The following is a 15647-nucleotide window of genomic DNA, read 5'->3' as shown; positions in this document are numbered from 1 at the left end:
AGTCACATAGTCATGCCTGCTTCCCTTGAATTAAGTGCATCAGAAATACAGGCACAGAGAGACACTAGAACTGTAGTTTCTAGAAATTCTGGAGGAGTCTGACATAGAAAAGACTTTCAAAAGATGAAGTTTAGCTTCAGAAAAAACAAGAACTCCATACACTGTGCAACAGAATTTTTTTTTTTTAGAAGGATTTTACATTCAGCTATTTCATAGTTCTGTATTTTAGATCCCTGTTCAGAATTAAAGCCATTGAAAATTTTTTAAAAAATTAACAGTTTCTGGGGAAGATCAGAAAATATTTTAAGAATCTATGCATATTTTTATCAATTCACCAGTTAACCAAATCTAACAGTAGAATCAAAAAATATATACTTACATGGAAAAAAAGAAATAGAAAACCATAAGAATACCATATCATAGAAAATAAAAAGCTATTTTCTTTTACCTTCTTAACAGGTGATGTAGGTGCCCCTTGGCCACCAGCTACTGAAGGCGCCATCACAGCTACTGATGTTGATTGTGTACTTGTGGTATTTGCATTATTAGCTGCCAAGGTTTTGGTCTTATCTGCAAAATATTTACAAGATTTTAATCTTAATTCTTCATTCACAATTTCATCACCTTTACAACACCAAGCTGGATTTCTATCCAACAAATTTGACAGTTAACTTTATGAGCAGTATTTTACCATTTATTCCTCAGTGTTCTCTCCCTTACTCCAAATTTGTATCTTAGCTAGGTCCACCTTCTTTTTCTAAAAGGTTGTGCATGTAACAATTTTTTTGTATTGATCAAGTGTTACCACTTAGAGATCCAGAGACAGAACTACCGAACTATTCAGGTCCAAGTGACTCAGGAGATCACCTAATTGAACCTTTTGCTCAAAAGAGGGTCAATACTGCCTATGAATCAGGCTGCTCAGGCTTTGATGAGTCACATCTTGGAAACCTCTGGAGATAGATTTCAGTCTCCACACACAGCCTGTATTTTAGAAGCTGGCTAATGACTACAAAAACTGTAACAGTAGGAGATATGTTAGCATCTCATCTGATCTCATCAATGCATATAAATATCTCAAAGGTAGGTGTTGAGGATGGTGCCAGACTCTTTTTGGTGGTGTCCAGCAACAGGAGAAGGAGCAATATCATAAACTAAAATACAGGAAATTCCACCTCAACATGAGGAAGAACACCGAGGGTGGCAGACCACCAGAAGAGGCCATCCAGAGAGGTTGTGGAATCTCCCTCTCTGGAGACATCCAAAACCCACCTGGATGCTTTCGCATGCAACCTGCTCTAGGTCACCTTGCCTTGGCAGGGGAAGTTGGACTTGATGATTTCCAGAGCTCCCTTCCTACCCTGACTATCTTTTGATTCTGTAATAGTTAATCCAAATTACAGAAGACAGGTGCCAATTCAAAGTGAAACATTTATTCTCTTGATAACTATGCATGTTTGAGTTCAAAGAAATATTTAACTGTGCAGAGAACTCCATGAGGAATTCTAGTCACCAGAATGAGCTGTGGCAGGGACTTGCCCTTCCAGAACATCAATTTTCTATTTGCTTCATTCCTTCTTTGTCCCTTGTTTTTCTTACCTACATTTCACTGTCTACCTATGTACTCTCTCCTGCTTTGTTCAAATTCTTTCCTCTGTCCACAGTTTATGACCCTCAACCCTTCTTACACAGAAAATGCCATGATTGATATACAACAACTGCTGTCACTGCTTTTGCTTGAGCTTCATAATGTTACACCTTGCTTCTGTTTCACATATTCAAACTGCACATTCTTTGGGCTCAGATGTTGCCTCCTATTTATTCGTGCAGTATGAAGCAACGAGGGGTTCAATCCCTACTGGTTTTGGCCCTACTGTAAATACATCTTTCCATCTACGTGACCCATACAGCCTAAAAGTAATTAAATTAGAAAGTATGCAAGGATTTCATGAAGTGCTCTCACAACTAATATTTAAATTCAACAAAGTACTAATCTACAATTAGAAATTGTGTAATCCATGGTATTGCTGTTACACACTTGTTTTAGTTATGGACATAGCTGAATAGGTGTTTTGAATGTTAGTTATGCAGTAAACAAATACAAATATAAACAGCTTACATGACCAATGGCACTTAATAGAAAGTTCTTTTTAAACACAAGTGAAAAAAAGTGGTGGTAAAATTCTTGGTGACAAAAAGCTGAACAAGGCAATGTAGGACTGACAGTATGATTTGAGATGATGCACAGGCAGATCTGATAGAAATTTTTAGGTAATACATCTTTAAAATATACAGAAAAAGTTATCAGGAGGGAGAAGAATGGATTTTTTCACAAGTGTATTCTTAAATTATTTCTAGAATTATAAGAACATAGTTGTATGCATGACTGAGCTGATACTGACTAATTAAAAAAATAAGTATGTCAAAAAAAGTAAGTTACAAAACCTGAACTGATGAAAATTTTATTTTTTATCTTGTTTCCCTGTCCTTTGCAAGAAGCTACTTTCCTATTCATATTTCCCTTCTTGGTCTTACAGACAGAAGTGTATTTATTTTTAACCCATATTCACACATAACCAATGAAACAAAAATATAGGAAAACATTTTAATTATCCTAAAATATTAGAAATCACCATTTCCAGTGCTTCAGAATATTGAACAGCATTAAAATATTTCACAACCAGAATGCTCCTTACAATAGGATTTTTCACTAGAAAAATCTTTCACTACCTTAAGCTGAATAATGGTAAAAAAAGGGAAAGTATAATCTTGGAACTTAAAGAGATGTATCTCTGCAGGGAAAAGCTTAAAGTGTATCTTGCCAAATAAAGTATGATAAAGCCTTGTTGATATTAAAACCCCCAAAGTTTACATAAATTAATTCTTGTGTCACAGTCAAATTTTCCTGGCACAAACTACTGGCAATGAAGAGAACACAGTTACCAGAGTCATAAAAGTTCAGCAGACATTACAGTCAGCTCAGAGACAGAGAAATTACTACATGTTATATATTATAAGTAGTTTGAGTTTAGCAAAGCTCAGGAAATTATGGATGCAAGTACTCTAAGGTAAAAGACTAATGACAAAGATTGCCAGACACTTTTTTTTTAGCATAATACTGAAATGCTGGATTGTTTCAAATGACAAAAAAAAACCCCAACAAATTAAACCATAATAGAAAGTTTGGTTTTGCAAGTTATTTTTACTTCTATCTACATTAAATGCTTATGATAGATTGGCTAGCTTTAAAATACCTTCATAGTCTTATTTTTCCAGGTGAAGAAATTAGAATCTATTAAAATGAAAACTGACAGCTCACCAAAAAGTGTTACTTATTTTAAAAAGTTTAAGTACAAAATATTAACAAGCTATTTCTAATGTCATCCATATCTATGTGTTGTACTGCTGCACTGCAATTCTAATATTCTTTACTAGGATTGAACATACATCTTTAAACACTTATTGCAAGACGCTTGTTTTCTGGTTTGAAAGGAAAAGATAATACGATGTTCTTGAATTGGTACTTGCTACTCTGATAATCGTTCAAGAAAAAAACAACCCACTAATTCCATTTCTCAAGAGAGAAATAGAGAGTAATATGCATACAACTTTGCACACAATGCAAAACTTTTCAAAGAATAAGTCTCTTGAACTTAAGTTACATATGAAGCAACAGTTATTATTAAAATAATACCTCTAAAAGTTTATCCCAGTACACACAGAAAATATATGCATGACTACTTAATGAATAGCTGAACCAGATTAATTAGTAATTACTTCAAGATGATAAGAACAAATGAGAATGTCTGCAATTTTGCTGATCCAATCTCTATACCAGTTTCACAAGCAAATACTGCTAAGGAGTCTTCCTCTCTAATTTGATCTTCTAACTTTTTCAATGTTTCTAACATGCTACTTCAGGCTTATATTATTTTATCTATCTAATTAAAAGCATCAATTTGTTAAGCAGCCAATCAAGTAAGCTGGTTAATAGCTTTAACCTAAGTAGCTACCAGTAAAGAGAGCCATTTGAAATGTCTGTTATGACTTGACTTTAGACATATATAAACTTACTTTACTTCAAAATAACAGGAGACACTTAGTGAAATACAGAAAAATAAGTGAAATGTAACATACTTAACTCTGTATCGTGTGATATTAACTAAGTAAAATTATAAAGTAAATATTTAATGAAAGGCAATGCTCCAAATAACATACCTGTCTCTGCTTCAGATTCTGAGTCATCATCCTCTTCCTCCTCACTAGAACAACTGGACTCATCCTTTTTTCCTTCTTCTTCTTCGTCTGCTTTCTCTTGCTCCAGAGACTCTATGCTAGATGCATTCTTTTCTTGCTCCATAATCAGTGTCTCCTTACTGAGTTTGAAAAGAGAAGTATTTATTAAGTACTGAAGAGTTTACTAAAGCCTGTTAAGTAGGACTTTGTGACAGCTTGTAAAGTCATCTTTATAAAGACTTCGTAATTTTTCCTATTTTTACTTACTTTTTAAATGTTTTCTGTGTCTGATTATTATCCATGTTGGCTGTGGATTCAATTAGGGGAGACTTCTTTTCACGTTTTTCACTATGAAGCTTCAAAACACAGAATGGTGCAGTTTAATTGTTAGAATGGCAGCAGTATGACAAAATTACAAATGGAGAGGAATCTCTAAATATTACAAACACTAGAATGTGTACAAACTTTCAAAGTATGAATGTTCAAAGCCCTAAAAGTCTTAGAAACTGTTATTCCAAGTAAGATGCTTATTGTTGATACTTCAGATCATAAAATGCCCACCGGACAAGACAAGACATAGATCGCCTTTTTTCTTCAAGGCTTTTTTGGTCACCATAGGTGACCAAGTAAGGGCATAAAAAACCTTTTGAGATGACTGTGGCATCACCTGAATTGATGCCCTCAATTTAAAATTTGTTTTTAATCTATATGCTGCCCTGAGTTGGATACCATAATCATATGTACAATAAAATTTAACATATATTGTATGTATGTACGTACATATGTATGTGTGTGTATGTGTATATACAAGGCCTACCAGATTCTGCTTCTTTTGTAACTCTTCTAAATATCCTAGAATATCTTCATCTGCCACATCAAATGCTGTCTGACCCTGGAGAAGAAGTAAAACACCATAATTGTACAACAGAATTTAAATGTATCAGACTACGATGTCTTCTCATCACATGATGATGCAGGTTAAGCAAAACATTTAGATAGACAATTTGGAAAATATGAATCAAGCTCTACTGCAAACTGTTAGTCTGTCAGTACTTGAAAACAATTTTGCAATACTCCTTTTTTTGGGGGGGTGGGGGAGACAGGGGGGATTCAAACAAAAATATTTATACCTGATGAGTAAACACATTTTTAAGTGATAAAGATATGACAATAAAATTTTACTGTTGTTTGAGGGAAAAAAAGAACACTATGAATGAAAAGCAGTTTGATTAATATAATCTCACAGTATTAGTGCCAAATAACTGTTCACAATGGGAGTTGAATGGATGGATCCTGAGCAGTTCAGTATCCTGCCCATCTTAGACTATCACATACAGCTTGATATTTTAAGTTTAAATGATTTAAGGGAGTTAATGATAATAAATTTAAGTAGTCACACATTCACATTTTACAGCAAAACTATTTACAGTTTACACTTTACTTTATAGAAGATCTGCTATGACCACTTGTTATTTCTCCTTAGTGTATGATTTTCATGGGACATATACTTGAAGGCTGGAATCTAGGCAAAGTCCCATATTCACTGGCATAAATGCAGCTGCATCAACATGCTGGGTGGACTTACTGAGATGCTGGGAGATCAGGACAAGATCAAACTAGAAGTACTTCTGTACAATAACCAGTAATAAAAAAAGAGCTGTCATTTAAAAGTGGCCACAGCAGCTTATAAAAATCATGAAAGGTATTCTTGTTTGTCTGTGCTGATTTCAGCTTCTAGGCTAAAACTAAAGGCAAACTTCCTCCTAATTACGCTGCGAAGACTTGTAACTGGTAAGAAAGGATGAACCTTTAAACTGCTAATTCTGATCATACAGCAGAAGCATGTACACCTTTTAACAAGCATTAGCCAAAACAACTTGAGGTCTTCTGCCACACGAACTATTACCACAAGCTTATATTTGCATTATAACTACAGTTTTTAATGTGGCCTTCTATTTTTAGGTAGCTATTACATGGTAATTAGATCCACTGTAACCACAAAAAGTCACTTTGCAGAAAACTGTAGCAGCTGGAAGGTTACATCTTACACCCAAATCTGCAACAGCTGATACTGCAGTCAGGTGGCCGAGTTCTCTGAGACGCTAAGCACATACAACCAAAACCAAATCCAGAGGTTTCAATCCTTCTCCAAAAGCAAAAATGCTTACTAGCTTACTTAAAAACAGGCAAGACTTTCCTAGCTTGCAGAGACAAGTCCATAAACCAAAAAAAGACTCCACTGACATCTCTCTATGCCTCCTTTTTTCTTATTCTCATCCAGTGGACTTGAACATACGGTTATGGGAGTGCTCTCTAGTGTGTAACATCCACATTTTCACAACCCCAGTAAAAAATCTAACATAAATTGGAAGCTGAACAGAATCTATCTGTAAAACACACTATGAGGAAAAGAATGAGAGCTCAGCACTTACATGGCTGAATGAAAAGGTCTGGATCCTTTTGATGGTTAAGTGAACTCATGAACATATTTGTGTCTATTGGGAAAAAGATCAGCAAGCTACACAGGCCATTGCATAAAAGCCAAAAAAATAGAGCTTAGGAAGCATTCAGGTTATGTCCAGGGGGTCCAGAGTTACCTACAAGTTTCTTCCAAAACACCCAAATCAGCATAATATAGTGACAACTCTTTAATATACTAACACAAACTGATTTTAGGAGTTAAAACACTACCCAAAGGCATCATCATCATCTTGAGAGATCAAACAAAAGCCTGAACGCAATCCATCAAGTCACTAATTTTGTACCTCTGAAATGTCAACGAACTTTTTCAATTGTGAATTTCCATGTCAAAGATTGAATGGATCATTTAATAAAGAAAAAATCATAAAGCTGGCCTAGAAATTAATTTAGACAATCAGAGAATTTAGTGCTGAACACAACCATGCTGGTTTGACAACACATGCATTATATAAAGCTCCACGTACAGTAAACAGCAGTTTATCATCACTTTTCTTACCCTGGCTTCTAAAGTCACTTTAGAGACCAGAACTTTGTATCTTGACAAGGATTACATAAAAATCCTACCACTTTGTTGACAGCCTCCATATCACATAGGTTTTCCACTAAAATGCGACATGCTTCTTCTTTACCCCAGTGAGCAGCAGCATGAAGTGGTGTCCAGCCATCATAATCTTTAATATTTACATCGTAGTGAGCCTGTATTAAAAGCCTGAAGAAATTAAAAGAAATTGATCTTGACACTGCCGACAGGGATAAATAAGTTTTAGTAAAAATTATGAAACTGCTCTATGGTGATATCTTCCTCCTTTTTTCTCATAGGTATTTTAGTTGGGCTACTGACAGTTGATTAATTCTGCTTCTCATAGAAACACCTGCCTTTTCATTATTTAGCAGGTGTGTATATATATTTTAAGGAAAATTCAAGAAACCAGCCTTTTCCATTTTCTTCTCTGTTAACTTCCTTTCCAAAGACCATTGTATCTATAATTAGATATTCTTCTCTGTACATGCAGAAATAGGCAAAAGGCCTATTTCTAAGGAACTAAGAAAAAACTAAGAATAACTAAGGAAAAAAGTTGTAAGATAAAAAAAATTGTTAGATACAGTGTTCTTATTAGTCTTATTAGTAAACTATTAAAACCCCCTTCCATTCTAAAATTAGCTGCTTGAAACTTTCATTTCCTGTCATTAACTTTTTGCAAAAATCTAGTGTTTAAATGCTTCAACTGTTCTCTGAGAGGGAGCAGAGTTCCTCAAAGAGACGACCTGCTGTTCTGCCTGTATTCAGTACTCACATTCATCATGGTTCTCAGGCAAGCATCAAAGTGACAAAGGATACTTAAACTAACAAGTGTTTTTACGTGAAGAGCTAAGAGCTGTCTGAACCACTGTCTATAATTGTTACAAATCACATAAGAACAAAATATTCTTTTAAAAAAAAATCTGTTTCTCAAGAGCCAATATACTTACAGTAATATCCTCCAATGAGCAAATCTTGCAGTCTTGCATCCAATACAGAGCACACATTTTTGATAATTTGAAGCAATCACAAAAATTGCCTGCAAATATGTTTTGCCTCTCCTAGGAGAAGTATATAGACTGGACTACAAAAAAGATAAAAACTGAGGGAGCTAAAAAAACACCCAAACAGTTACAGATACAACTCCCTTACAGATACCTGCTACTCTAAAACAAAAATCACTCTTTTCCAACAGAATAATGTGCCTTCTTCATGTTTGAGCATCAGGATTTTTTTGAAACAGAACTCCCATTCAGTAAATTGCTCTGCAGACCTTAAAGGCACCAATACTCACAGTCAGGATGTGTGCTTACTTTCACTCATGTTACAGTTTGTAAGTGCTCCTAACACTGCTAAAGCAGTCAAATAAATTTACAATCATGTTAAAGCCATGTATTACTAATTATGCTTTACTAGAATAAAAGTAGAACTTTGATGAAAAAGAGATTAAATATGTTACAATATGTATTGCTATAACATTAATGAAAAGCTGTGAATTAGGGGACACCTGAAGCCTAAAGCTTTCCAGGGAAGACATCAAGAGTAACGATTTTTAAAAAAATGAACACAAAATTATATTATCTGGTTCTGAAGTGCAAAAATTTTTAGCCTGGATTATGAACTCTGCTTTACATATGGAAATAAATATGGTGTCCTGAAAATATGCACCAACCAGGACGTTAACTGGCATTATAAAAAGATCTTAAGCTTGTTTACATAGCTGGCTTTTAAAACAGGGCAACTTTCCTCTCCTGAGTAATATTCAGGCTCAACATGTATACTGCTATTCGTATTTTGAATGACGTAGAATAGAAAGTCAACAACATCATGATTTATGAGTGCTTGAAAACATAAAATCAAGGTCTGAAAAGAGACTGTTCCAGAGAGACTGGGATTTTCAAGATACACTTCCTAAAAGTTGTAAGTGCCCAATTCCAAGCAGCATTACATCATGACAATAAAATATGAAAAAGTTAAACGACACTTACTTTAAGACTTCTGTGTAGCCCTTAGCAGCAGCTACATGAAGTGCTGTACCACCAGATTTTGCATGCCTGACATCATTTATATGGCCACTGTTGAGCCACTGTCTTGCGTCTCTTAGCATTATTCGTTCTTCTTCTTTTCGAGCTGATTCTATATCAACCCCTAATTCAGACAGGGAGGAGGAGAGGGGAAGAGAAGACACAAAATACTTTAGTTCAAATACTTCAATTCAATTATATAACGAATTTTATGACAAATTTATGTGATATAGGAAAATAAAAACGAAACAATTTGAATAATGTTCAGAGTTTGATATGAATATTTTTTGGAAGATGAATTCCAAGGTTATGAAAACATCCAGTTTTGTAAGACAGCTTGCATAATGCCTTTTTTAACAAAAGGAGGGGATGGGTAGAAAAAGGATTATAAATAAATAATAATAAAAATCAGTCTACTAAAACTCTTCAAACTTATTCTTTTAAGAATCACCTAATAACCACTGAAGTAACCTGTTTAAAAAAAAAGAGAAAAATTGTATTTTAATTTTCTAAGCATGAAAAGATAAGTCCATGTTGATGTTTCTGTATACAATAGAAAATGGCTGAAGTCGTTTTATAAACAGATCCCTATGGGAAGAGAAACAATCCTGTGTCTTTACAATGATGACAAGATGAAGCTGTATCTTTTATACTTGTTAAAGCATTTCTGGTTTGTCTCCTATCACTGTGAATCACAAACCTTATACACATATAGACAACACTGGATATTGCAGCTCATAGCTCTACTAAAAAACCACCAAAAACACTGAAAACTTTTTACAGTATGTCTCACTAAAAAAAAAAACAAAACAAAACATACACTGATGGAAAGGGAGAAACACAGTCTACCATCATAACACCTACAAGTATATGCATCAGGTTAAACAAATTCCAGACCCTGAATGGGTTATGCAAGCACATTATTTGCAAGCATTTTTGTAATTGCTACTTAAGAACAGAGCAGAAAAAGAGATCTTGAAAAGAACTACGCAAGAGCATAATTCCATCTATGATGGCTGAATGGTGACAACTCATAAGGAAAAACAACTTAGAAACTGTGATCATCAAGAACACAAATTTTATCTGGGATTTTCAAGATACACTTCCTAAAAGTCAGAAGTGCCCAATTCCAAGCAGCATTACATCACGACAATAAAATATGAAAAAGTTAAACCACACTTACTTTAAGACTTCTGTGTAGCCCTTAGCTCATAAGGAAAAACAACTTAGAAACTGTGATCATCAAGAACACAAACTGCATCTGGGTTGACCTCTATCAGAATATCAGTGGCCCGACCTTCAAGAAAATGTTTTAAGTGTATGATTTTTCTAATCTTACACACTGGTATGCAGGGACTTGGGAGATATATACTGTAAAACTTTATGCTAAAGACAATCGAAAGATAAAACTTCCTTAAATACCATAAAGAAATTGAAGCAAGTTAAACAGTCAGTGTTCTGAGGACTTGACTGAACTCCTCGACTCATTCAACTAATTGACCAGCAGAAACCATTTTAAACTTGACAATTTAGGCAAAAAATGAACAGAATTACATTTTATCAGAAACTGACAAAAACCATAATCCGGATGTTGAGTCTCCAAGATGCATGAAGACATACAAGGCTGTTGAAAGACTCAGCAGAGGAAAAAGCTGAAAAACTTTCTAAGTATAACATATTAAGAGTGAAGACCAAGAACTCTGAACCAATAACACATTGTTAGTCATATATTCTCATTCTTCAGGAAGCTCCTACATGTTGATATGTGAATTATCGAAAACTGTAACTTCACAGGCCTCAGCATCTGCTTGCCTTTCAGAATGACACAGCAGTGATCAGCAGATCCTGGGACAATACTCAAGAGTACAGTCATTTACACGTCAGTGTTGCCTGCAAAACACTACTGTGTAAATAAATAGTGTATATTTGATCATCTCTTAGTCACATTTATGTCCATTCCCTTTTTGTATGCTCAAAGTCCAACAGTGAATCCTTATCAGCATGAGTAACCTTCTCCACCTGAAGAATCTGAAAAAATTCCTACCAGTGTAAAACTGTTCATGAACATAGCTGTTTGTTCTGAGGCACTTTTGTATAAAGGAAGAACAGAGAAAAAACTCATTCCACACCCTGATCTTGTGAGCTTCTAATGGGTCATATCTAAGCTTACTTTCCAGACATGCCCAAAGAGCCAAGTTATGTCAAAATAGTAATGCCTTAGCAGGAAAAATACTCAATACAGACTTCCATTAATATCATGAACTATTGCATTTCTGAAGCCCAAACAAAATATAATAGTTGCAGAGGTTTAATGGCTGTATCAATACATTATTTTACAAGACAGCAAATTTCTGGTCATATTTCAACAGAAGAAAGCACCTGAATCTTGCCAATCTAAATTAACTCTTCACATTAATAACTCGTGAAAAGGGGAATTAAACTCTGCGTCACAGAAAAAAAGCTGTACCCTGAGATAAATACAATTCCCATTATTAACTACAGAAAATGGAATGTAAACAGCCTTTGTTATACCTTGTATGGGCCTTTCTCCTTCCTTTTGTTTTCCAGACTCTACTAAGATACCAGGGGAAAAGAAAATGCTCATCACGTTTCCAACCCTTTCTCCCAACGGCCCATAGATGGCAATGCGCTGCCTCCCAGCTCAGCCTCAGCCCTCGTTCACACCAGCAGTGTGCTTAACCCCTGGCAGCCTAACAACTTAAATCATTAATAATTTATTACAAAATGCTTTCACTTTTTTTTCTGATCAACAAGTGTTACTCAATAGCCCCAAACAGGTTTGAAAACAGTGTGCCGTTCAGTGAGCATTTAATGAAAATTCAGCATAAATTGAAATGCTGAATCATTGTTTCAGGACGACTCAGCCATATAAAGGCATGTTTTATAGATACTGCAGGGAAGATCAACCCACTTTTTACTTCATGAAGTGAATGTTTATATACAAATGTAATAGTTCACATTTTATCCACATAAACAAATCTGAGTTAAGCAATACATCTGGGAGAGTCTTGTTACATTACCTATAATTAAGAATGAGGAACACGTGTTTCTCTTTGGAACAGAATGAGTGACCACTCTGACAGTTACTGAATAAACAGCTACCACACTGAACCCCCTGATTCACCTCACATCACCTCTCCCCACTAACTCACCTCCTGAGAATGTCTCCTATAATTCAAAATAACTGCTCAAGCAGTTAAAAATAATTTTAAGAGGACATCTGATGATCAACAGCTAAAAAAATCACTTCAAACCATTATACTTAACCCCACTCGAGCCCTGAGGAGATACAACATTTAAAACTGGCCAGGGCTCGCCAGGACTAAAGCCACATCTCTTTCAAGACTGCTGGTTTTCACCAGTGCAAATAAAAACTTTACTGGAAAAAGACAACTTCCACAACTCCCTGTTGAAACACTGCCAAGTAGAAACACAACAGGTCAAAAATAATATTTTTGATGAAGCTAAATGATTTTGAGGATTGCAATGGCCTCTATATACACACCGGACTGACCAATGCAAAAGGAATTAGTCATTTGGAGAAACAATAAAACAAGTCCTAGAAGAAGGGTTTTTTATAGCACACAAAATAGTTTAACTATATGGAGTGCAAACAGAACAGCTGTTCAGCACTACTTAGGTATAATTTCCATAAAACACCTGATTTTGTTATCTGTGAAGTGTTTGTAATTGGGTCAAAAAAAATCTTTACACCATATTCGAGCATAGAATTTACCTTCTCACAAATTACAAAACTAAGCCAGGTTTTAATCTTAAAAAATAACTAACTCAGTAACTCCCCACTGAATATTAGGGTAGAAAAATATTTTGCTAACTATCAGAGTGGTACAGCTTCAGTTACAGGATAGCTACTCCCTTAGCTCACGATTCCTGCACAGTTCATTATATCAAGTCATACTATTTGCTCAGCAGGACACAAGAGGACACATGAAAAGGCACCTGACCCTTTGTGCAATTTAGAGATGTAGCATGGGATCTGAATGACTGAAGAAAAACAGACACTGGATAAAAATACTAGAAAATCTTTCTTCTTTAATGACCAACACTCCTTACAACAGAACTTGTATAACAAGATAACTGACCATCTCCTCTCTAGTCAGATCAGACCTTGGAGCCTGAATGCTAAAATAGGTTGAGGAAACACTACAGATCCTTCCTTTTATTAAGCCTGTAATGTCACACAGAACTGAATTGTATTCTATGATTTATTTTTGTGCATTTAGTGTCTCTAGAGGGTCCCACATTTTGTCCTGTAATAAGACGTGTCCTTAAAATGCAGCTTGACACTTGCCAAAATTTGGCATAAGTACAAACTGATGATTAATAGAATGCTGAGTAGCTGAGTAGTATGTTTCAACACTTCCTATAAAGACATATGGTCTGAAGAAGCAGTAAAAAAAGAGATGTAACAAGTGATTCTTCTCAGATACCTAACAGAAAAAAACATCAAATGTCATCACTTAAATCTGAAATCACAATGAACCTGACCAATCTTTCCAAGCAATTTTTTGGCACAAAACAACGCTGACTGACAATATGTAGGAAGCCAAATTTACAGCATTAACACTGCAACACAAAAATGAAACTAAAACGAACAGAGGAATAAACACATGAAAGGGTTGCAAGGCAAAAATGTTATGGAAAATATCTACTTAATTTTCACACTGCACATTTTACCTACACAGAGATAGGATATTTTGTCACCCAGGATTGTTTCTTTTCAGAATAAAAAGGCTGGTCTTCCACTACCCTTAACACTGAGCCAGGACTGGTCATTCCACAGACCCCACTGTTAACTTGCATTATCAAAACTGTGGCACTGCTTTATTTGAAATGAAGGAGCATATAATATGGAAGAAATGTGAATTATCTCACTGCCGGAGAGCTACAGAGCCGAAGATTAAAGTGTCACAATGCCTCGCTGTTAATTCCACGTTGCGAGAAACAATTAGGTTCCTATTTTAGAGCTATTAACTTCTCTAGCCACAACACACACAATTAAGCACTTTCTAAGTGATTCTGATAATGACTAAATAATCTTTTTTTTTATGTAACATAAACACACAAATTTATGTAGTATCTATATATTCAAGCTAAGGATGCCATCAAAGGAGCGTAATTAAAACCTTATTGCTGAGACAACTATCTCATGATTTAGTAGGACATGCACTCTAAGTTCACATCCAGATTCATATCCTTTCTATTCCATTCTCATCCACAATCATGGAATACTTCCTTTGATTTTATCTCTGCACACAAAAATCCTCAGTTCTTATGTCTTCAAACATAAATTTAGAAGGAGGTATAATGCATGCCTTCTTCCCTCCTTCCATGAAACAAGCAAGCAAACCAACTGCCATAAAAATGCAAGACGAAGGAAAATAGGCTGTCCATATCAAGTGAAATTTAGTATTTCAGAACAACCTAAATTATTGCTTTAGAAGTTAATAGCTACAGTGTGTAAACACATACCTTCTTCTCAGACAGAAGAAACTTATAAAGACAGCACCATAAATGATTTACAGCAAGCTTCAATTGTGAAATACATAAACCTCACTGAAATTTTCAGTGCTGTGGCATTATGCTAATTTTATAATTGGGCTGTTCAAAATAATTTAATTAAACTTGCAAAGGACTAAAAATTACCGTGTATTGTTGAATATCTGCACCATAAAAATATATGTAAAATCCCATATAACAAAATATTTCTTTTTAAAAAAGCAATAACATATAAAAGAGAGATTTTGGAAGAGTTCATTCCCCAAGTAATTTCAGTTTCATAAGAAGCTACTGCAGTCATTTAGTATTGCACATCAGTATAACCAAGCATTTCAAGAACAACCATAAAAAAATCTAGGCTGAGGTGCATTCCAGAAGCAACTCTCAAGCAAAGACTGACAGTACTGTTAGAAAAGAGAACAACTAAGTAAAATAGAGAAATGGTAATACAGACAAAAAATACACACAATTGTCTAATCTGATGTTTTGTGTTAACTGTAAAAACTGCTAATCAAATTTCTGTTAACACTACCAATTAACTGATTCAAACCCTTTGCAACTGTCAGCTCCTGTGTATCAGTAGGTGTCATGTCATGTCTGCAGATCATGTCTTCCAGTTTCTTTTTACCATTTCTTTTGGGCATTAAATGGGTTTAAGCATATAAATTAAAACTGGGCTAAGCCTGAAACAATTACTAGTTTACTGTTAAATGATGTAAATCCATTTTAAGAGATAGACACTTAAACACTGTGCATTCTGTATTAACCAACTCTCTTTAGAAAACAAATTCACTTTAACAGCCACAGTTTAGCCCAAGTTTTCATACTACATTTAGTGTCCATAA

At 34.9% G+C, this 15647-nt stretch overlaps 1 protein-coding gene across 4 annotated transcripts in view; it reads right to left on the bottom strand.

The window, feature by feature from the left end:
* LOC131593015 (protein phosphatase 1 regulatory subunit 12A-like) overlaps positions 1-15647 on the bottom strand; it is a 112178-nt gene that overhangs the window by 36646 nt on the left and 59885 nt on the right. For 3 of the 4 annotated variants that reach the window (XM_058865154.1, XM_058865155.1, XM_058865153.1), the window contains exons 4-9: positions 9226-9385; positions 7282-7426; positions 5054-5128; positions 4504-4592; positions 4219-4376; positions 449-570 (exon numbers count right to left, since the gene is read on the bottom strand). In XM_058865154.1, coding sequence (XP_058721137.1) covers positions 449-570; positions 4219-4376; positions 4504-4592; positions 5054-5128; positions 7282-7426; positions 9226-9385 — 749 coding nt within the window. The remainder of the gene's footprint in view (positions 1-448; positions 571-4218; positions 4377-4503; positions 4593-5053; positions 5129-7281; positions 7427-9225; positions 9386-15647) is intronic. The other variant, XM_058865152.1, reaches the window with a different exon arrangement.

The sequence above is a fragment of the Poecile atricapillus genome, chromosome Z (assembly GCF_030490865.1).
Source record: "Poecile atricapillus isolate bPoeAtr1 chromosome Z, bPoeAtr1.hap1, whole genome shotgun sequence".
Lineage (NCBI taxonomy): Eukaryota > Metazoa > Chordata > Aves > Passeriformes > Paridae > Poecile > Poecile atricapillus.
This window is presented reverse-complemented; position numbering and strand designations above follow the sequence as displayed.